Source organism: Macrotis lagotis, chromosome 6 (assembly GCF_037893015.1).
Source record: "Macrotis lagotis isolate mMagLag1 chromosome 6, bilby.v1.9.chrom.fasta, whole genome shotgun sequence".
NCBI lineage: Eukaryota > Metazoa > Chordata > Mammalia > Peramelemorphia > Peramelidae > Macrotis > Macrotis lagotis.
The window spans coordinates 180,634,588-180,658,803 of record NC_133663.1 but is presented as its reverse complement, the minus strand read 5'-3'; the positions used below and the strand labels follow the sequence as shown (position 1 = coordinate 180,658,803).

General features: G+C 34.1%; 1 protein-coding gene across 2 annotated transcripts in view; it reads left to right on the top strand.

Annotated features, from left to right (window-relative positions):
* Positions 1-24,216, top strand: part of COL4A1 (collagen type IV alpha 1 chain) — a 248,010-nt gene that overhangs the window by 209,632 nt on the left and 14,162 nt on the right. For both annotated transcript variants that reach the window (XM_074192027.1, XM_074192026.1), the window contains exons 35-47: positions 842-940; positions 1,057-1,146; positions 2,958-3,097; positions 5,060-5,186; positions 5,275-5,355; positions 6,551-6,649; positions 7,690-7,740; positions 9,507-9,692; positions 10,448-10,581; positions 17,751-17,823; positions 19,006-19,077; positions 20,367-20,495; positions 21,751-21,849. In XM_074192027.1, the coding sequence (XP_074048128.1) occupies positions 842-940; positions 1,057-1,146; positions 2,958-3,097; positions 5,060-5,186; positions 5,275-5,355; positions 6,551-6,649; positions 7,690-7,740; positions 9,507-9,692; positions 10,448-10,581; positions 17,751-17,823; positions 19,006-19,077; positions 20,367-20,495; positions 21,751-21,849 (1,380 nt within the window). The remainder of the gene's footprint in view (positions 1-841; positions 941-1,056; positions 1,147-2,957; positions 3,098-5,059; positions 5,187-5,274; positions 5,356-6,550; positions 6,650-7,689; positions 7,741-9,506; positions 9,693-10,447; positions 10,582-17,750; positions 17,824-19,005; positions 19,078-20,366; positions 20,496-21,750; positions 21,850-24,216) is intronic.

Sequence of the window (24,216 nt, the reverse complement as noted above, 5' to 3'; positions counted from 1 at the left end):
CTCAACTGGAATTGGTTCAAAGAAGGAATATACACTCATTTGGGTACAGAAATCTATCCTACTCAATAGGGAAATAGGAGGGGAAAGGGATAAGAAGAATGTGGGAGAGTAATAACAGGGAGGACAGAGTAGGGGAAGTAGTGGTCAGAATCAAAACATTTGTGAGTAGAGACAAGTTGAAACAAGAGAGAGAGAGAGAGAGAGAGAGAGAGAGAGAGAGAGAGAGAGAGAGAGAGAGAGAGAGAGAGAGAGAGAGAATAAATGGGAAAATAAAATGGAAGGAAATACACTATAATTATAACTATGAATGTAAATGGAATGAATTTACCCTTAAAACAGAAACAGATAGTACAGCAGATTAAAAACAGGATCCTATAATATATAGTTTACAAGCAGTAAGTAATATATAGTTTATAAGCAGTAAGTAAAGGCAAGGAGCTGGAACAGAATTTATACTTCACCTGGAGTAAAAGCAAACACAGCTAAGATATAGTTTTTGCCACTTTTGCTCCTTTTATTTTATTTTGAAATAAATGAATTAAAATCACAAAATGAAAAGTTTTATAATTAATTATCATAAAGAAGGACTAGACCTGTAATTTCATTTGGAAGGGTCTCTAAGGTAAGGAAACCTCCCCCCCCCACCACCCCCATCAATGCAGATCACTGCCCTAGAGTCTTTAAACCTTGCCTAGAGAAGATTAGTTAAATTATTAGTGTTTTATTTTTTTCCTTTGTATAGTACTTTACAAATGGTAGATAATACATATTAAATTCTGTTTTGGACTCTATGTCCCTGTTTTTACATTTCTGTCTTTTTTTAACTACTTGTGATTCTTAGGACAAATTGGACCAATTGGAGATAAAGGAGCCAGAGGAGATCCTGGCACTCCAGGAGTACCTGGAAAGGATGGACAAGCAGGGACTCCTGGTCATCCAGGTATGGTGCTCCAATGAGTATTTGGAGTTTAATGACAAAGTAGTATATAAAGGTGGCTAAAAAATACTTTGGACAAAATATTTGATATTGTTTTGTCTCCCTCTTTTTTCTTAAAGGTCCTAAAGGTGATCCAGGTCTTGGTGGATCTCCAGGCTCTCCAGGTCTACCAGGACCAAAAGGTTCTGCTGGTGAAATAGGCAAACCAGGTAAATTGGGTCTTTGTGAAAGAATCTTCTTTGTGGTTCATGACAGCACAATTAATAGTGACAGGACCAGCTTGCCAAAGGACATCATATAGCATATTCTGGGCAGGAAGAGATCACACAATCACAAATATATAGTATTTTCATTAATAAATTTATTTCAACCTGTTTACAAAGTCAACAATCATTCATTTTGACTTTAAACATAGCTCAATTCATTGGGTTTTGTTTCTTGAAACCAGAAAATTAAACGGGATAATGAAGTTTTCAAAGAAATTGTTGAAAAGAAAAATTTTTTGAAAAGAGTTCGCAATCAATTTAAACTTAATGCCTTTTAATATTGTTTTCCTTCATATCATGTTAGCCACTATTTCACTCAATTCTCAACACTCCATGATTATTCTCTAGCATTTTCTGTCTTTGATGTGCATACAAAACATTTTTACGATTATTATAGTGACAAATCCAGTGCTCTATCTACTATGCCATGCTTTCTTGTCTGTGCATTTTGCAGAATTTAGAGAATTGAGTGAGCTATTACAAGGAGAAATGATTTGCTTAGGATCACACAGCTAATTTTCTAAAACTGGTACATGTCTTTCTGACAAATCCATTTTTATATCATTATGCCATGTTACTTTATGTTTTCAATAGTTGGGAACTGGAAGGGGATTTAACTTGCTGATGGTCACACTTCTGTATTGTGGTAGAGGCAAGGCTGAAAACTCAACTTCTCCTGACTCCAAGAGTGACTCTTTGTCTCTTATACCCATAATTCTTCTTACATGGTAGATGCTTAATAATTGATCCCCAAACATTTATTAAGTACCTACTATCACTCAGGAATTGAATTGAATTTTTCACAATACAATATATTGATGTATAGTGATAGACTGTTTTTCTATTTCTAAATTTCTGAAAATTCAATGACAACAAAACAATTGGACATAAAACATAAGTCACATATAAAATTGTTTTCTGGGAAAATAGGATTAAACTGGTTATTTTATAGCTGTCGATTATTGATTACCCCTTGTATTAGATTTTCTGGTAATCTCTTCCATTAAAAATGCATTCTCTTCTGACTTTCTCACTTGAGTCCTAATAGATCTTTGACCCAGATGGAGACTTCAGAACCAACCTAGAATCAGCCATTGGTCCTTCTTTATTGATCAGTTGCTTCAGTGATATGAACTCTGAAAAGATGTTAGTGAGAGAAGCAGTTGTCCAGAGTAGCTAGTCTGGATGGTGAGGTCTTTCATCTATGACACAGTATTAGGAAAATTGTTCAGTTTTCTGTGTCTGTCTGAACTTCTAACCTAAGCATTTTCTAATCTGAGCAAGGATACCTGAAGTGAAAAACCTTAGAAAGACTGAATTTCAAAGAACAAACAAATTTCTCAGGTGTTTTACTGCCTCCTGGTTTTCCATACTTGTTTTATAGACTCTCAGTTTACCATATTTCTAATTATAGAATTTCTGAGTCTTAACCTTGTTGATAGATAAACATCTGTAAAACTCCATTTGGACATATAGACCTTGAATATCTTTAACACTTTCTGTCTTGTTACTTTATCCTAGTGACCTGATTTTGGTTTGTCATACCTGTGTGATTTTTCAGAAGCCCCTTGACTTCTCTGAGATCAGTTTTCTTATCTGTATTTCTCATCTTATTTTGTTTCAATGAGCCTAAATAGAAATTAATGTAACCATCTTGCTACTTCATTTTCAACAGCAAAATTGTTTTTTTATTAAAAAAATTACACTTGGACTAGTTCACTAGTGATTGAAGATCTGGTGGCTTGTATTTTTAGGGTTACCTGGAGAAAAAGGAGTCCAAGGAATCCCAGGCTCTCAAGGTATCCCAGGCTTCCCTGGATTAAAAGGAGAAAAAGGAGTGAAAGGAGAAGCTGGTCGCCCAGGTATTGGGACTCCTGGACTTCCTGGTGAAAAGGTATATGCCATTTTATATTTAAGGGCTCACTCCCTTCTATCACATCCCTCATTCTAATATACTAGTTTTGATATTTAGGTAGATAAACACTTTTTTAAAATTAGTAGTGACATTTACTTTACTGATGTAGATTTATACCCCTCCATGTTTTCCCTACTTGTCCATATCTATCTTTAAATTTAATAGTGTAGTACAAGTCATTATCATGCTCTTCATGGATACTAGTATGGCACTCAAGCTGTCTATCGATCTCTTAATCTTACTACATGACTAACCTCCCTCTTTTTTTGGTTCATATATATTCTTGGTAATGTTTATTATGCTAATCATATGTATGTAAATCATAACTGGTGCCATGGCTTACTTATATCCATTATGCATAGAAACCATTAGTTTTTCAGTAATTACTTTTCATTTTGATTCTTCTATTATCATATATAACTAAAACTCTCTAAGAATTTAAGATGCAAAGAAAGTGCTAGCATGTATTGATAAAGGGAGCTTCTTTATCTGGGTTCTATATCCTTATCATATCCTTTATGTATATTCCTTATCATTACCTATATCAGTAAAATCATAATTCTAGATTTTATCCAAACCCTTGAACACAGTGTTCTATGACGGCACAGACACCTAGAATTACTGGGAGAATTGATACCAAAAAGATACTTTTGACTTATTTTTTCCCTAGAGCAGAGAGTAATATGAGGTATAATTTTTGTATAATATCTAGCCTTTACTTATATTAAATTAATTCTAATGTATAGTACTTTCCCCTCATCCACATGTAAAAGTTTTGGAAGTTTTGATAGTAAGCTAATGACTAGGTAGAGAATAATTGATTAGAGACAGAAGAAATAATTACATATCATGTAAAATGAAACTATAGAGAGTAGGTGCCAGATAAAGTAGGAAGAATTCAGTCATTTTTCCATAAGGCACTACATGCATCTCTTGCATAATCACAAGAAGATTTTTCATTTAAAAATAAAATTATATAATGAAGATTTTAATAATGATAATAATAGTCCTTAATCACAAAACATTTTCCCCACAAAGCATTTTACTACCACTTTGAGATAGGCAGTATAATACAATTTCCTATTTGACAGATGGGGCTGAGTGATATATAATGACTTGCTTGTGGTCACACAGCTGGTAACAAAGTCAAGATTTGAACCTAGATCTCCTGACTCCAAATCTAGTCTCTTTCCAATACAGAATAAAAGCAGCAATATTTGCCATTTTTAGAATACTTTTGTAACACTAAATGTTTGAGACACCTTATCCCATTTGATCCTAGCACTAGGGTAGTGTAGGTAGCATCCTCAGGATAGAAGGCTCTAAGATGTCAATGACAATAAAAAATATTTATTCAGAATCTAGAATATGGGGTCAGCTAGTTAGTATAGTTCTTATAGCACCAGCCCTGGGGTCAGGAGGACCTGAGTTCAAATGTAACCTCAGACCTCCTAGCTAAGTGACATTTGGGCAAGTCACTTGACCCCATTGCCCTACAAAAAAAGAAATAAATAAAAAGAATCTAGAATTTATAGAATGATGTGAGAAATAAAAGTAATGAATAATGACATAGAATATTTATATTGCTTTCTTGTTTGTAGAGAATTTCACATATATCATCTCATTTGATTCTCAAAACCACATGAGATAGGTGCTTTTTCATTCTGGTTTTTACAGATAAGAAAAATGAAACTTGATGAACCTTGCTTGGCCTTACACAGCTAATATATTCCTAAGACAAGATTTGAATTAGATATTCCTAAGTCTATCACTCTATTGACTAAACTAGTTTACTACCTCAGAAAAATTCACAACAATATCTGTTTTTGTAGACTTTATGGTCTTGTAGTTGTATCTTCAACAAAAGGTCAAACAAATGCTGGCATGGGAGCTCCTAGTCTCAAAGGTGAATTTACTTATGTGCATTTTTTTTACTTACAGGGAGATCCTGGGCCGTCAGGCTTTCCAGGAAGACCTGGAGAGAAGGGAGAAAAAGGAAGCCCTGGGATTCCAGGGATGCCTGGTCCTCCAGGTCCTGGAGGATCACCTGGAGATATAGGCTATCCAGGCAAGTGGAAGAGGGACTTTCTTCTGAATCTGGAGATTAAAATGACCAAGAAGTCAACAAAACTGAAGGAACTTCTTATTTTCCTTAGGGAGCCCTGGAATACCTGGAGATAAGGGTGACAAAGGACTTCCTGGTCTGGATGGTGTTCCTGGAGTTAAAGGAGATGCAGGTAGAGAATCACTTTAAAAAAAGACAAATTTGGAAAGAATGCCCCCTAAAATGGGATACAGTTAATATTGACAATATTAATAAATGTCTCTGTTAGCTTTCCAGTGGTTTGTATTAGTCACCTTCATATTCCCAGAAGAATAACTTAGAATCAAAGAAGGAAGGAAACAAACATTTAATAAGCCCCTACTGAATGCTAAGCACTTCTCTGAGCTTTATAAATATAATTTCATTTTATCCTCACAACAAATCTGAGAGGAAAGTGTTATCATTATCTCCATTTTATAGTTGAACAAAATGAAACAGATATTTATTAAATGATTTATCCAGGGCCCCAGAACTAGTAAGTTTCTAAAGCTGGTTTTGAAGTCAAAGTTTTCCTGATATGTTGCATGTGCTCTATCCAATGAGCCACAAAGAACATGAAAAATGAAAATCTGAAAGGACTTCAGATTCACCTAATTCAACTCCCTCCTTTTATAGGAGGGAAACTGAGGCAAAGAGAGGGGAAACAATCAATTTCATAACTTCTTGGTGATCAAATCTAAATTACATTACTCTCTTTTTCTCATATTGCCTACCAGCTTTGTTTATTCAATTCTTGATTTTTCTATGCCTTTTGTGTTGGGATTCTGAAGCATCATAATTCTTGAAAGTTTTCATATGTTTTTAAAGATGCACTCAGTCTTGCCTTACCATTTCATTGATGTGAGAGACTTCTAGATGTGAAATATTTGTCAGTGATAAAGATCAGTACTTTGTCTATAGTCTATGGATTTCTAGTATTTACATAACTCTTAGAGAAGTTGTATGAAGATAATGAAAGGTTAAGTGACTTACCCAGAATCACACAACTAATATGTTCCAATGGCAGATTTTTAAGTCTCCAAGCCCAATCTCTATCCATTTTGTCAGACTTCCTTCCATACTGCACTTTAGTGATATAAAGAAAGAGTGGGGGGAGGAACAATATTGTCAATATTTCCATTTTTAGGGGACATCATGCAACATACTTTGACACCTTTTATGCAGTCATAACAAAAGAGAAATATGAATTGTACCTTTTTAAGATTTGGGGCAAATAATTTATTTTGAGACTAAGGTCACAAAGAATCTGATATACCCAATATCTCATATTTACCCAAGAATCTTATAACTTCAGAGTGAGTTATTAAATAGTTCTTTTCCTTTTATAGGTCAGCCTGGCCTTCCAGGACCATCAGGTCCAGTTGGCCCAAAAGGTGAACCAGGTGGTGATGGAATTCCAGGATCATCTGGTGAGAAGGGTGAACCAGGTATGTTCCCTAGCTCATTGATTTTTTTTCCTTTGTGATTATTTGAGAGATATATTCTGACACGTATAGTTGCCCAGTATTCTCTCAAGTACCAGAATTACTTTTGAGTTCATTCAATCTATTGCCCTCAGTCTGGCTGACTTCAAGGGAGACATATTTCCAGACCACAAATTAAAATCTTAATACACATTTACAGGGTTTCAGGAGGAAATTCAAAAGCAAAAGAAATGGCATAGTGGTTTAGATTGCAATATTTTTTCTATTATTATTTCTATTTTTCTTCCCTATGACCTGTTTTTATACTGAAAGTTCTTCCTTTCTCTCCTCCACCAATTTTCGTATAAATTAAGCTACCTCTTGATTTGATAAGTGAAGCTTAGTTGGATTTGATGCTATTCATAATAAAGGTCTTTATATTGTTAGATGATTACCTATGAAAGAATATAAAGTTCCAAATTCCATAGGCATTTTAATCACACATTGGGGTAGATAATTCTTTTACAGTTATAGTCTCAAACTCTCCTTTTTTATCCTATATTATTCTTGGCCATAACTTCTCCTTAAAAGTTCCATTCATTATACTGAAGATTTTCTTATTCTCTGGATATGCCCTGGGCTATGGGAGCCAGGCTGTCCCTCTGCTATTTCTCTTCTCACTACATGACTGATCCAACTCCTTTTTTAGTCATACATGCCCTCCACATTGTGAATAATTTAATATTATTTAATTTCAAATACAATCAAAGAGATTGTAATAAGTTGTAGAATCAGGAATTTTATCCATCAGATGCAATTAGTTAAATGATGTTATAAAGATTGGCAAATTGCCTATTGTGGGGGATGGGGAGAGGGAAGTAAGATTAGGGGGAAAATTGTAAAACTCAAAATAAATAAAATCTTTATAATTAGTTTATTGATGAGTGACATGTGAGTTCAGCTTGTATATTTTCATCAGTCTTTATTGTAAGGACAGATTGATTATTTTTTAAAAAATGAAAATAAAACTGTGATTTTCACTTTTTTTAATATTTATCTTATAGGTCTTCCAGGAAGAGGACTCCCAGGATTTCCAGGTTCCAAAGGAGAAAAAGGTAATAGTGGTTAAATGTGAACCCCTTTAGAATGTGTTCTTGCTTTTATACTAATTGCCACTGCAAACAAACAACAAAGCAAAGTTGGAGGTAAGAAATCTGTAAGACTCAACCAGTACTTCTATGTTCCATTGGCAGCATCTTGGACATGAGTGATACATACTTTCTTAGTGTTCAAGGTCCCTCAAAGCATGTGTTGTTTATTTATAGATTGGAACATCGTAAGTTATTGGTTTAGGGTTCTGCTAAACTCTATAAAATGCAGAGTATATGAATGTAGAATTTTGAATTATATGCATATTTCGATATATAAGAAACATTCTAAATCATAAACAGGTTAAAACAAAACTTAAAATGAGAGTCCACTACTACACAAGTAACATTTATCGAGATCTCCTTTGTGCAAGTAACTGAACATGAAAAAGTTAGGAAAAAAATTTTCCATAGGACCATTTTCATAGATGCCAAAAAAAAATGACAAAACACACAGAGATCAGCATGTTCACCTATTGAATACAGGGATATAATTGTGAAATAACAGATTTTTAAATAACTGTGGAGCTGGAGGGAGGGTTCGTGTAATAGTGACAACTCACATTTATATAATGTTCTTTGACTTATAGGGTACTTGCTTCACTATCATATAATGAGGAAGGCACTGCATGTGTTATCCCCATTTTATAGATGAGAAAACTGAGGCTCAATGAGGTGGGATGACTTTTCTAGGGTCCTTTCATGAAGTACTATATTTATTAAAATGCCTGGTACCAGAATAGATGAATATAGAAATATTCATGATGGAGGTGAGAACTAAGTAACATTTTGAAGAAGAGCGTTGCAAGAACCAGAGAACATTTACTCTCAACTGGTTCTGTGAACTCTCACTAGAATGAGTTCAAACCTTTTGTCTGGGACTCTAATTGATTTTGTTCCTGTGAATTCTCTAGACCATGGATGACAGACTGTCCTGGGTTTGGGCTTAGTCCATTACTCTGTCTTCCCACTCCACATTGTCAAGTCCACTCCACATTGGAGAAGGTACCTCTTAGGGCTATTGAAGTATTGAATAATTGCAGGAAAGGGCAAAGAATGAGGCACCCTGCTATTGTTTTGGTAGAACTAAGAGCTACACAGAAGACAAATCCAACTGATTACAGTACATTGTAATAGATTGTCTATATAGTGTATTATGTTTTTCCTTCATTACCTTTAATTGAGATTAGAGATCAAATAATAGGCTTGGCTTGAAAGTAATTTCTGTATTTCATTCCTTTGCTTTTAAATAATATCTAAGGTACTTGAAATAATTTCAAAATTTTAGCAGGCAGACTTGGAATTAGCATTCATAAATAAACACTGAAGGGTTTTCCCTTCTAGAAGTATTACTTTTATTGATCTATCCATGCAATTATATATATATATATACATATATATATACATATATATATATATATAATTTTGTGATAGAAATGTAACTATAAAAATGAATATACCTAACTTCTTTTTATTCTATGTTAGTTTTCTAGAGGTGATTATGGGACAAAATTAGAATGTTTGATGTAAAATAAAGGGAAAATCTGCTTACTTAGTGGGGTACTTCACTGAGCTCATCCATGGGCAGCATACATGAAGAATTTAATAAATTGAACCCGACAATATTCATGTACTGGATTATATCCTTAATAATAAAATAAATAACTGATAATAATAATAATAATAATAAACTAAATAACAAATAATAATAAACAATATTTGTTATTATTTAGGTTCCAAGGGAGAGTTGGGCTTCCCAGGATTAGCTGGGAGTCCAGGAATTCCTGGACTCAAAGGAGAACCAGGATTTATGGGTCCTCCAGGGCCCCCTGGGCAACAGGGAATACCTGGATTACCTGGCCGAGCAGTGGAAGGTCCTAAAGGAGATAGGGGACCACAAGGTCAACCTGGCATACCTGGTAAGTTGATGTGGAACCACATTTTGTTCATTTTGGAACTATGGGCATTGAAAATGTTAGGATACAAAGAAAGGAAAATAATAATTTTCCCTTTTCTCAAGGAGCCAATAATCTATGTGGGAAGATGATATGCAATCAACTCTGTACAAAGAAGAGGATTAATTAAGATTATGTCAGAAGGAAGGCGTTAGCATTAAGGGAGATAGGGAAAGGCTTTTAGTAGATGAGAATTACATAGTTCTTGAAGGAAGCCAGAAGAACCAAGATAAGTAGATAGTTCATTCCACAAATGGGGAACAGCCAATGAAAAAACACCAAATCCATAAATGTAATTACTTATGAGAGGAACAATTGGATTGTAGAGTACTTGGAGAGCAGTAAGACAGAAGATGACTATAAAACCAGGAAAGGATCAAAATCCATTTTATATTTGATCCTGGAGGTAATAGGAAGCAGCAAGAGTTTGTTGACTAGGGAGATGACATGGTCAGATCTGTTCTTTAGAAAGATCAGTTTGACAGTGGTAGATTTATATTAGCAATTTTGTGAGTTGACTTTTTTGTTTTTCCTGAGACCATCGTAGCCCAATTATTACTCTAATTTTTGGTGATACTTTTTTTGATATGGTCAGACATTGTGAAACCAGGAATGAAATTAGAAATGACATTAAAGGAATCATATACATGTATCAGTTGCTGACATCACTAAATTGAATAAAATTTATAGAGGATTACATGCTTTTTTACCTTTTTTAGGTGTTCCTGGACCCATGGGCCCTCCAGGCCTCCCAGGACTTGATGGAGCAAAAGGAGAAAAAGGAAATCCAGGTTGGCCAGGATCCCCAGGTGCTCCAGGAGTTAAGGGAGACCCAGGATTTCAGGGCATGCCTGTGAGTTTTTTAATTTACCATTTATAGTTCAGTAGTATAAATTTCACTGGTTTCCTTCTCAATCTTCCACAGGTTCTCCCTATTAACATTGGGGCTAGACCATCCTCCTTTTCTTCTTCTGATTTCTTCATGCATCTTTCTCTCTCATTAATATGCTATCTACTGGGCAAAAATATTTCTTATGTTGCTTAACTTCTCTACACACTTATGACAAAATAGTAGATAAATCTTAAAAAAATATTTTGATATTTGATTCTATGTAATTCTTAAGAGGGAGCAAAAATAGAAATTAAATTTCTGTAAGATTTTCTTTTATGCCTGGGAAAAAAGAAAACCACAGAATCAATTGGCATATTCAGTGGATTAAACCAACCATAGAATAATTTTTAACTTTATAAAGTCAGTCATCTAGTTTGCAAACATTCTAACTAGATTGCTGGGCACTGTGCTAACTAAGCACTTGGAATGCAAAGCAAGGTTAAAAACTCAGCCTTTGCTCAAATTTTAATGAGGGAGATGGCATGTATATAATTTAAAACATACAAGATATATAAGCTAATTTTATAAAGCTTATATTTTCTATTTAGCTCCTTTAAGGTTTGGTATATAGGAGAGAGGATAAAAGACAAAAATCTGACTTGAACAACACTTTCTAAGGAAATGCCTCAGGGGCAATATGTACCTAGTGGTAGGATTTTTGTATTCACTAGTACACAAATCACTAAATCTTACACACTTTGCTTGGGCTGTTATAATGACAGACTACATTTCAAGAGAAAGAGGCAGCATTTATGGTTTTCAGACACCTTGGAAAATCACATTTGCTTAAATTGAAGGTTATGGGAAATGTATTTTGATAGTATATTCAACTCTATGGCTTACTGGATCATCTTATTACTATTGGCTTACAGATAATAGGCACATATATATATTAACACACATCCACATGGTTACATGTAAATATTAGAGAGGTCAAAAGGGAAATTTGTTTCATTTAGGTTCATTTAAGTTTGCATCTGCTTCATAAGTTGCTATGAACAAAGAATTTAATATTTATTGACCAGTCTATAGGTAATGAACTTTTTCATACTTATGTTGTTATTTGTACTGAAAACACAGGCTTGAAATCACCATCTTTACAGCTTCTTTGAACTTTTTTTTGCTTCTTGATAGCATAACTTTCAAGATTCCAGGTTCTTCTTCACACCATAATTAGTTATTTTGGAGTAAGACTTCTATCCAGCTATACTAAACAATAAACACAATTCAATTTATTAAAGAAATACAAAGTATAATTAGACCTAGTTTGTCAATAGCAAATTTGAGGTCCTATGTAATTAAGATATCTTTTGAGGCCAGATGTTAAATTATTGATTAATAATTCCTAATCATTATATACTGCCCACTCAAAAAATGCTGACCTTTTCTCAATGAATTAGTACCCGATATGAATTAGTACCATATAAAAGTCTTATGAATAATTTGGGCATTTCAGAAGCTCTAGGTCTCTGCAATTGCAATAATCACTTTAAATACATTCATTTAATCATAAAGTTTATATATTTTTCACTATATGTTGATTATGCATTATGAGATTGCAATATGTGTGAATATATTTTCAGGCTGGTTATTGTTGTATTACAGTTGTCCAGTGATGTAAGTGTGTGCAGTTTGTCATTTATTCATATATTCCCACTTTTCTTCTATCTGTAACATGTGAATATAATTACCATCCTGTAGAGCCTGACAACAGATATTAAGGAATCTTTCTGCATATTATTTTTGTTACGGCATTTTCTATAATGGCAAAGTAGAGAAACAAATCTGTGTAAGAAGCTATAAATTTTTTCATCCATTATTATCCATGACCTGGAAATAGAATATATATTAAAGTAGCTAGAAAGTGAGACAATATTTTAAAATTCATGATATTCATTTAAAAAGACACTCTCTTTTTTATATCATCCTCTTTTCTTCATCTCATCTAAAACACCATTTTTTTTTCAAATAATATCTGAAACTCAGTCTTAGAGGTAATTCTCAATTTGAATTTTGGAGAAAACTTTCCTAAGAAATATTATGGGAGCAGCTAGGTGGCACAGTGGAATAGAGCACCAGCCCTAGAGTCAGGAGTACCTGAGTTCAAATCCTACCTCAGACACTTAATAATTACCTAGCTGTGTGGCTTTGGGCAAGCCACTTAACCCCATTTGCCTGGCAAAAAAAAAAAACCTAAAAAAATATTATGACACTACTATCATATATATTTTCATGATCATCATCCTCATCACAAGACTTTGTTGATATTTAGCCTTGTGTTAAGTACTATAAACATATGTTTGTGTGTGTGCTGTGTGGATATATATGTAAATATATAAATCAGTCCCTGTTTTGAAGGAAATTTCCATTTAAAAGGAAGATAAAAAACCATCCATACGTTTAAATTCTAATTTTTGCATATATAGTCATCATCTTTCTCATATCATTCAAGAAAATGACATAAAAGTAATAATACAGTTCTATTATCTTATTTGGTCTCTGCAGTAGTCTTCTCTAAAGTACATAATGCTATCTCCATTTTAAAGTGAAGTAAATTAGACTCAATAAAAGTGTCATGGTTGAAATAACTGCTCTGGAGTCCGAAGACTTGGTCTCAAATTCTGCCTCTAATGCTTACTAATTGTGAAACCTTGGACAATTATATTCCTGGGCCTTGATATTTATCAGTTTTCTCATCTGTAAAGTGAAAACATTTCTACTTCAGAGTTGTAAAAAAATTCATGGTACTTAATTGTGTATGAATTAGGGAATTGGGGAATGTTTAACAAAATAAAAAACATATATATATATATATATATATATATATATATATTATAATGTAATGATGCTAATCAACAGCTAGGTGGTACAGAGGACAGAGTACTGTCCTTAGAGTCAGGAAGATATGTTTAAATCTGACCTCAGGAACTTATTATCTTTGTGATCCTGGACAAATCAGTTTAACCCTGTTTGCCTCAGTTTCTTCAGCCATAAAAATGAGCTGGAAAAGGAAATAACAAACTAATCTACTTATCTTTGCCCCCCCCCAAAAAACCAAAAACACAAATAGTGTCAAAAGAGTTGAACATAAAGAAGATAATGTTAATTTATGGTTTTCTTAGTCAGAATTGGCTGTAAAAATCTGTTTGTATTTGGTACCACAGAACTAGATAAATTGAGATCCCTTATAGTTCTAGATTAATGTTTTTTAATTTAATATTTTATTTTTCTCCAGTTACATACAAATACAATTTTCAATATTTGTTTTTTATGTTGAGTTCCAACTTTTCTCCTTTATACCCCTCATTGAGAAGAAAAGCAAATTGAGATAGTTTATACAGGTGTAGTCATGCAAAATATTTTCCCACATTAGTCATATTGTAAAAGAAAACATACACCAGAATAAACGCATCCTCAAAATAAAGGAAGTAAAGGGCAGCTAGGTGGTGCAGTGGAGAGAGCACAGGCCTTGGAGTCAGGAGTACTTAAGTTCAAATCCGGCCTCAGACAATTAATAATTACCTAGCTGTGTGGCCTTGGGAAAGCCACTTAACTCCATTGCCTTGCAAAAAAACCAAAAAAATAAAAAATAAAAATAAAAATAAAAATAAAGGAAGTAAAAAAAAAGAAGCTTGTTGTGTAAGCCCTTCAGAGGAGCAGCTAGGTGGTGTGGTGGAATAGAGCACTGACCCTAGAGTCAGGAAGAGCTGAGTTCAAATCCAGCCTCAGACACTTAATACTGTGTTCTGTGATCTTGGGCAAGTCACTTAACCCCATTCCTTGTGAAAAAAAAATAAACAAATAAAAAAGAAAGTATTAAAGTCCTTCAGAGTTGTCTCAGATCATTTTATTGTTAAGAACAGTCATTCATAGTTGATTATCTTACTTCACATCTTTCTGTTATTGTATAGAATGTTCTCCTAGTTCTACTCATTTCAGTTTGCATCAGTTTTTCAGGGAGCATCTAGCTCATTATTTTTTAAACCACAATAGTACTCTAGCATAATCATATACTACAAATTATCTATTTATTCCCCAGTTGATGAAAATTCTCTCAATTTCTAATTCTTTGCCACCAGAAAAAAGCTGCTATAAATATTTGAGCATAATTCCAAATTATTCTATATGATAGTTTAATCAGTTCACAATTCTCAACAGTGTATTAGTATCTAAATTTTCCCATATCACATCCATCATTTGTCATTTTCCTTTTCTATCCTGTTAGCTATTCTAAAAGTTTTGAGGTAGTAACTTATAATGTTTTTAAGTTATTTTTTTCAATCAGAAGTGGTTTAGAATATTTTTTCATATAGTTATAGATACCTTTGATTACTTCATCTGAAAACTTCATATCTTTTGACTACTTCTCAATTGAGAAATGGCTTTTATTTTGATCAATTTGACTCATTTCCTTTTCTCTCTCTCTCTCTCTCTGTGTATGTGTGTGTGTGTGTGTGTGTGTGTAGTTGAGAGATGAGGTCTTTATCAGAGAAACTTGCTTCAAAATTTTTGTCATAGTAATGATTGCTAAGTGTATTTCTCTCCATCCTATTTCCCCTATCTATTCTATTCTTTCTCATTTTACCCTGCCCCTCCTCAGAAGTACTTTGCTTCTGACAATTTGCTTCCCCAATCCACCCTACCTTCTAGGAGCATCACCATTTTCTTTTTCCCTTCCCTATCTACTTTAGTGTAAGATGGATTTTTATAACAATTGAGTGTGCATATTATTACCTCTGATTAAATTCTTGTGAAAGTAACATTCACTCACTCCCTCTCACCTCCCCTTTTCCCCCCACCAATGTGAAAACTTTCTTATCTATTTTTATGACATAATTTACTCCATTCTATCTCTCTCTTTTCTATTCTTCTGCATTCCTTTTTCTCACCCTTTAATGTTATTTTTAAGATAATCTTTCTATCATATTCTATTCACATTTGTGCCCACTGTCTATATTACTTCTTTTAATGGCTCTAATGATGAGAAAATTCTAGAATTACAAGTATCATCTTCCCATATAGAATGTAGACAGTTTAACCTTAAAGTCCCTTATGATTTCTCTTTTCTTTTTACCTTTTTATTTTTCTCTTGAGACTTATATTTGGAAGGCACATTTTCAGTTCAGCTCTGGTCTTAATGCTTGCTAGTCCTCTATTTCATTGAATATGCTTTTTTTTTCCCACTGAAGGATGATATTCAGTTTTGCTGGGTAGGTGATTCTTGCTTCTGTCATATTCCTAGCTTCCTTGCCCTCTGGAATATCATATTTTAAGCCCTCTGATCTTTTAATATAGAAACTGCCAAATATTTTATAATACTGACTGTGGCTCCAAAATATTTGAATTGTTTTTTTCTGGCTACTTAACAATATTTTCTCCTTGGTCTGGAAGCTCTGGAATTTGGTTATAATATTTTTTGGGATGTTTTATTGGGATATCTTTCAGGAGGTAATAGGTAGATTATTTTGAGTTCCATTTTTCCCTTTGGTTTGAGAAAATGGGGGCAGTTTTTGTTTTTAGGGGTTTTTTTTGCAAGGCAGATGGGGTTAAGTGGCTTGCCCAAGGCCACACAGCTAAGTAATTATTAAGTGTCTGAGACCGGATTTGAACCCAGGTACCCCTGACTCCAGGGTTGGTGCTTTATCCACTGTAACACCTAGTCACCCTTAGAGGGCAGTTTTTTCTTGATAATTTCTTATGTCTACATATTTCTTTTAATCATGGCTTTCAGGAAGTTCAATTATTTTTAATTAACTTTTTAAAAATCTATTTTCTATGTTATTTGCTTTTCTTGTGAGATAATTCACATTGTCTTCTTTTTTTTTAAATTTTGTTTTATTGATTTTTTTTAATTTTTAGTTTTTGCAAGGCAAAGGAGTTAAGTGGCTTGCCCAACGGCACACAACTAGGTAATTATTAATTGTCTGAGGTCAGATTTGAACTCAGGTACTCCTGACTGCAGGGCTGGTGCTCTATCCACTGTGCCACCTAGCTCCCTGTTTTATTGATTCTTGATGTCTCAAGGAGCTATTCACTTCCACTTGCTCAGTTCTAATTTTTAAAGAATTATTTTTCTGTTTTGTACCACCTTTTCCATTTAGTCAATTTTTTAAAGACTTTCTAAAGAAATTCTTTTCCTATTCTGTTTTTAAGGTGTTATGCTTTTCAGTAAATTTTTTGTTTGCCTCCTTTACTACCTTGTTTAATCTTTTTTTCATGATTTTCTTGCATCATTCATTTATTCTCCCAGTTTTTCCTCTTCCTTTTTTGCTTGATTAAAAATATTTTTGAACTTTGAATCAATTCTTGAATTTCAATTCTATGTTAAGGTGGGGCTCTGCTTCTAGGATAGAGCCCATAATTGTCCAAAATATCAGGAGTTTTGTACAGTTGTTTTCAGGTATGATTCTAGGGACCTATATGCTTTCATCTTCCAAAGTGGTATCATCCAAGGAGAGCTTTCTTTACTACTCTCCTAGCCTGTGCTCTTGTCCATGAATGACCATAAATACACTTTTCTGCTGTGGCCACAAGCTCTAGTGTATTAGCACTCCCAAGACCCTAGGATTCCCACCCAGGACTATGTTCTGGATCCAAGTATGAGTAAAGCAGTAGAGATCTGCCCTATTTTGTGCCATCAGAGATCCCTGTAATCTTCTGACAAGTTACTATCTGGGAACTGAGATCTCTAGAAGCAGTCCCTACTTTTATTGATTCAGTCACTCCCAAGACCTTTTCTTGTTTTCTGGGGCCAGGTCTGTGCGGGTGTGCCCTGCATTGGACTGCATTCTATTTTCATCCCATATGACAGACCTTTCTATTAATCTTGTACGTTGTCTAGGGCTGGAAAATGGTTTTATTTTGCCTTTTTTGTGGGTTCTGTCACTCTAGAATTTTTTAGAGCATTTGTAAATAGTCTCTGGAGGAGTTTTGGGGAAACTCAGGTGTCCCTGTCTTTTGTCTTCCATTTCGGCTTCTATTTATGGTTTTAATGTGACAAAACTAATTAATGATATAACTAGTTGTTTCCTAGTTTTCTGATTCTATTTGTCAAAGTAACCTACTGTAAACTATTGCAACTCTGATAAGTAATTCCTTCTAATGAAGCCTTCCATTTCATTCTCCCTAAGGGCATTGGTGGTTCACCAGGAATCACTGGTTCTAAGGGTGATATGGGACCTCCAGGTGTTCCAGGATTTCAAGGTAAATAAGAATGTTCTGTTTCAATTTGTACAGATTTTACTAATTATAGTAAAATTAGGAAGTCTGCAGCTTTATAGTATAAGAACTAAGTAACTTGTCACACAATTTCATTAATAGTTTTATTTCACTTGATAAAGTGTTATGATAGCCAAAATTTATCATATTTCTTTGCTTGTAATCAGTGCGATACCTTTTTAAACTCAGTGTGGTTTAAGATATTTGCATTAGACAGAAACATTTTAGAATCATTATAATTCTTTTCAAAATTATACTTTCTGAGTCTAATTAAGAATGTTTTTTTATGGAAGTCAAAGAATTCATAATATTTTCCTTTGTTTGTGAAGATTAAAAAGTAATTTCTTTAAAAATATGTTCAATGAATTTTCTTTCATCTTAAAAATCAAACAGAATTTTCAACTATGCTCATTCTGCACATGCTCAAAAATGAATTTCCAGTGTTTCATAAAGTTAACTCATATATTAAATAAGATAAAATTCAGAAATTCATTTTTAGAAATTCAGGGTACAATGTTGTTAGTTTATCATATCTGACTCTTCTGCCCCCATCTAAGATTTTCTTGAAGATACTGAAGTTGTTTGCCATTTTTCTCCAGTTATTTTTATAGATGAGGAACCAAGGCAAACATGGTTAAGTGATTTACCCTGAGTCTCGGAGCTAGCAAGTGTCAGAGACTAGATTTGTACTCAGGAAGATGAGTCTTCTTCACTTCAGGTTCAACTCTTAATGGCACCTAGATGCCCTAAAGCACAAATAGTATTATTTATTATTTATTTTTGCTGTTCATAGCGCTGTTATCTCCAATCATAGAAGTCATCCTAACCTAATAGCTAGCCTAAAGGTAAAATGTAAAGAATAATGGATTTAGGGTTAAATGACCTGAGTTCATTATCTTAATTCTTCCTTTCATAGATTAGTTATGTGACCCTTGGTTAAACCTTAAAAGGTTCTTGGCCTCAGTTTCCTCATCTAAAATATAACTAAGTAGAAATCAATGACCACTAAGGTCCCTAAACCTACTAGAGCTTGTGCCTTCCTTTGATGCCCCAAAGTCCCTGCCATGCCATGAAGGTATTAGGGAAGAAAGGATTACCTTTTCATGTTGGAAAGTTGGAAAGAAAAGACTTTCATTTGTACTTTAATATTTTCCATTTGTTTTCTAGGTACCAAAGGTTCTCCTGGCATTCAGGGGCTCAAAGGAGATCAAGGGGATCAGGGACTCCCAGGTTCAAAAGGTAGGGACATTTGTCATGAGTTCAACATTTAATAAGAGTCTGTTTTGGGTATTGTGTGGGTCTACAAAGGAAACTGAAGATATAGGCATTTCCTATTAGGGAATTTGTATTTGAGTAGCAAAATAAAATAAAAAATGAAGGCAATTACTTGAGAACAACAGTTACAAAGCTGTTATAAAGACTTGATCAGCAGATCTCCATGTGGTATGTGGTAGGATTCTATTTCTGGATCTGTGCCGTTCAGCAATTTTATAAATAATTTGAAAGAGACACGGAAGAAATATTTGTTAAATTTGCAACTGACAAAAAGTTGTGAAGATTGGCTAGTATAAAATGAAAAAGTGAAGGTTAAAATGTTGATAAGACTAGGATCCTAGTCCAAACTACCAGGATAAAACTAGATAGTAATATATGTAAAATTCTATGCTTAAATTTAGAAAATCATCTCCACAAGTATATGAAAATTTCATGAGTGACCTAATTTTAGTTGACTTCAAGTCAACAATATGACATAGCAACCAAAAGAAGCCAAACTTGAAACTTAGGCTGAATTAAGAAGAAATGTCATATCCAAATCAAGATAGATAATAGTCCCCTTGCATTTGGAGCATTGTGCTCAATTTTGAGTGTGACATTGTTAAAAAGGGCATTGGCAAATTAGAGCTATTTAGAGAAAGGTAATTAGAATAGTGAAAAATCTAGAAGGTTTTCATGAGGGATAGATGAAGGAATTTGGAATGTTTAGCCTAAAGAAAAAAAGACTTGAGAAGATATCTAATAGGTGTCTTTAATTATTTTGGTGTCAAATGAAAGAAAACATATGTACCTAGAAGAGGGTAAGAGAATAAGCACCTTCAACTTAATAGCAGTGAAGAGTTTTGTAAAAATTAGGTCTGTGCAGACATGGAATGGGTTACCTTTTAAATTTTCTTTTCACTATTGTCAGTGCTTAAAAGGAAGATGACCACTTTTTAAGGATATTATAGGAGAGGTTCTTTTATTTTTGGGAACTTGGACTAGTTTTAAAATTCTCTCCAAATTCTGTTTGATTTCAAGCTCAAAAAATAGAGATTAGAGGGAAGAAGGAAGTATAGGCTTAATATCAAAGGCCTAAGAGAATTTTTTTTTGTTTTGAAAAAATAATTAATTTGGGCTATATTTAGCTTGGTGAAGATACTGAAGTTGTTTGCCATTTACATGTATATTACAGTTTAAGAGGGTCCATATTTAGCTTTCTGTAATTATACTCTGCAGTTAAGCATTTCTCACTTTACTATTAATTCTTCCAGGTGCTCCAGGACCACCTGGTCCCCCAGGTCCTTACACCCTAATCAAAGGAGAAGCAGGTGTTCCTGGCCCTGAGGGCCCAGCAGGGCTTAAAGGTCTTCCAGGTCTTCCAGGCCCAAAAGGACAACAAGGTACTAAATTTTTGTTTGCGTGAGGAATTGTCCGGGGGGGGGTGGTATATGTGTCTACATTTGTTTATCTTTCCCCAAATAAAATTCCTCCTATAAAATGAAAACTATTTTACTATCAAAATGATGAGTTGGTTAGGGCTTTTCTTTTCTAGTCAAAATTTCTATCAAGACTAAGCAAACAGTAGGAAAAGGGAAGCCAGAATAGATTGACCACCTTCTGATCAGGAAAAAAAGAGAGAGAAGACAAGAGTTCTTTTACTATACACTAAATTATTCAAAGGTGGAATTAGTGTTCCTAAGATATTATGTAGAAGCCATATTGACTTGATGCCAATATCTGAGTCTGGCTCCTCATCATTCTATACCCAGAGAATTTATGCCACCCTTTCCTCAATTTCATTTCAAAGGTATATTTTGTATACTAATAATATTTCAAGCTAAGTAAAAGGAAAGGGAAGGAAGGAAGGAAGGAAGGAAGGAAGGAAGGAAGGAAGGAAGGAAGGAAGGAAGGAAGGAAAGAAGGAAAGGAGGGAGGGAGGGAGAAAGGAAGAATGATTTAACATTTATTAAGTGTTCACTAAGTGCCTGGCACTTTTTGAGCACTGTGAATAGAACTAGAACAAAGAAGACAATCCTTGCCCTCAAGGAATTTACATTCTCATGAGAAAAGACATTTATAGAGGAATTAGAAAACAAAAGTGGGAGGAAGGAAAACTTAAGGAATCTTGGGGAGAGAATTATTAATTTCTGCTAATAGAGGGGTCATTCCCAGTCAACAAAGTCCCTTGACTGCTTCCATCCCTTCTTCTTGAACACCAAGGCAAGAGAAGTCAAACCTTCATGATGACATTTTTCTAAGGACTACCTAAATGGAAGGTTAACTATCTCTAGAAATCTTTCCTTCAAACCTTTACTTTTAGTTATTCTGCTAGCTCAGAATGAACCAATCATTCTGTGTAGAAGTATTGTGGATCAAATGGGATAAAATGTATTAAGTGCTTTATAAACTTTAAATGCTAGCTATTATTATTGTTACTCTTATGGATATCAGGTGTTATGCTTCTCTGGTTGGAGCAAATAATCTGTCCAGAAAGGAACATTGGAAGATAGACATTCAAATCAATTTTGACCTTATGCATAACACTCTGAAAAGGGAAAGTTCTGGGGTGAAATGAAATGATAATCTATACTACTTGGGACAAGGAAAGATGTATATGACTTAGTCATGGGCTTATATTTTCCTCCTTTGATTTAGGTGTCACAGGATCTATGGGTGTTCCAGGAGCACCGGGTGAGCCAGGATTTGATGGTGCACCTGGACAAAAAGGAGAACCAGGACCCTTTGGTCCTCCTGGTAGGTGCACTAATGTATTACAATATAAAGTTTATTTATATGGGTGATAGCGTAGTAGTTGATAGTTTGATAGAACAATAGATAGAACATTTAAAACTGTTTACTATGTGCTTATTAGGTGCTATCTCCTGAAGATACAAAGAATAGTAAGCAAGATAATCCCTACTCTGATGGAGCTTAAATTTTAGTAGGAGAAGATCATATATAAAGGAAATCTGAAGGGAAGGCTAGAAGGAGAAGAAAATATAGAGCATCTTGGAAAAGGAACCACCAATCAGTGAGTAGGACCTCAGAGCAGAGGTTTTTCCAGAGTGGTAGGGAGAAGGAATATAGAAAGAAAATACATGTTCAATGAAGTGAAACATATTTGGGGTCCTTCCCAAAATTCTGGTACTAGGAGGAGAGTCACCAATTAGGAGAGGAGGGCTTTAGAGTAGATGTCATTCCAAGGCAGCAGACTAAGAGAGAGGGAGAAGGAATCTGGTTATAGAATCTAGAAAGGTTCATAACCAATTTTGAGTTAGTTTTTCTTATTTAAGATCAATAAACCTTAAGATCCCTTTGTTTGTATTCCCACTAATACATTTTATTTCAGTGTTATATCTATTTCAGTATATGCCAAAACTCACAAAATAAACTTAGTTGAAACAAAAACTGAAATGGACAATTCAAAAAAGTGTCTTTAGAAAATTTGCATATGTGATTGTGTCTATGTGTTTGTGTGATATATATAGTCTTTAAAATTAGAAGTCCTTTGAAAAGTATTCTTAGTTTCTGTGAAGTTTTTCAAATGCATAAGTTGTTGATATTTGAGGGAGAGGAAGCAGTAGCAAGAGCTAAAGTGTTATGACCCAGTACAAAACCCCTGTAAGGTAAAAGCATGCCTAGAGTTCTGCATTCTCAGTAAATTTTCCTTATTTAAAAAAAAAGTCTGTTTCAATTATAGAAAGGGGAAAAAAACAGAGAACAGGAATATTAATGTCATAATTAGCTGAAATGTCATTTCAAATCATTTTAGAAGCATGATCTGAATTCTTTAGGAAACAGAAATAACACTGAATTATACCGTGCTGGTGCAAATACAAAGAAAGAGACCTTAATACATATTGATCTTAAATTAGATATAGAACAAAAATAAAATTAATTTTGATGGTAATATCTGGCAGACTTCTGTCAAAAAATTTGACTACCGTTCAAAGGTGATAATAACAGTTGTCCTGTTACCATGTCTTCAAATTGGACTGTGCTAGATAGAAAATATTCAATTCAAAAACTTTATTGAGTATTTAGTCTACTGGTGGTTTCTGGCTATAAAGATGAATGAGATAGTGCACCGGCCCTGGGGTCAGGAGTACCTGGGTTCAATCCTCATGGATATTACAGTTTAAGAGGATCCTTAAGAAAAGTACACAAAATTAAAATACAAATCAGAATATGGTTAAGTGTTATGAGAGAGAGAGATACAAATAATTGACTGTTGTTGTTCAGAAGAGAATGAGATCATACTTTGTGGCAAGCATCTGAGTTCTTAAAAAGTGGGTAGGATTTTGAGAAGGATTGTGAGGGAAGAGAATCCCAGGATTAGGGAATAGCATTTTCAAAAAACAAAAAATAACAACAAAAAGCCCAGCCTTCCCCCCGCCCCAAAGCCCAGGTTGGACAGAGAATAAGAATGCTTCAGTTTGGCTAGAATGTAGGTTATGTTAAATGGGGTTGTTGGTGATAAGCTTAGAATTATAGTTTGAATGAGGGATATTTTGGGAGGCTTTGGAAGCTAGGCTGAAGATTCTGGTCTTTCTTCTGTAAGCAATGAAGAACCATTGCAGACTGTTGAATAATGAGTGAAAAAATCAAATCCCTACTCTAGGAAGTTTTAGTTTAATATCTCATTGCTATATAAAATGAATTAGAGTGGGGAAGGCTAGGAATAGGGTGTTGGACTATTTGGGCTGATCTTGTTGAGAGATAATTAAATCCTAGATTTTGATAGCAGCAATAGGAATGGAATGAAAATCAATATGAGAGTTGTTGAATGTATAAATTATAGGTCTTTCACAAATAATTGATTTTACAAATAAAGCTTCCATTACAGGGAGAATTATGTTACCATTAGCAGCCATAAGGAAGTATTGAGGAGGAAATGGTTGGGTGGAAATTGAATTGAGTTTTGTTCAAATTATATTTGAAGTGCCAATGAAACCAGATTTTGATAACCAGGAGTTAGTATAGGACTAAAACTTGAATGAAAGGACTCAGGCAGAGGGATGAATTTAGGCGTTATTTATGTAGAAGTGGTAAATGGAGTCTTTTGTTTTACCAACATGATATCTCAGGAAAGTATGTAGAGAACATTCTTAGGCTATGTCT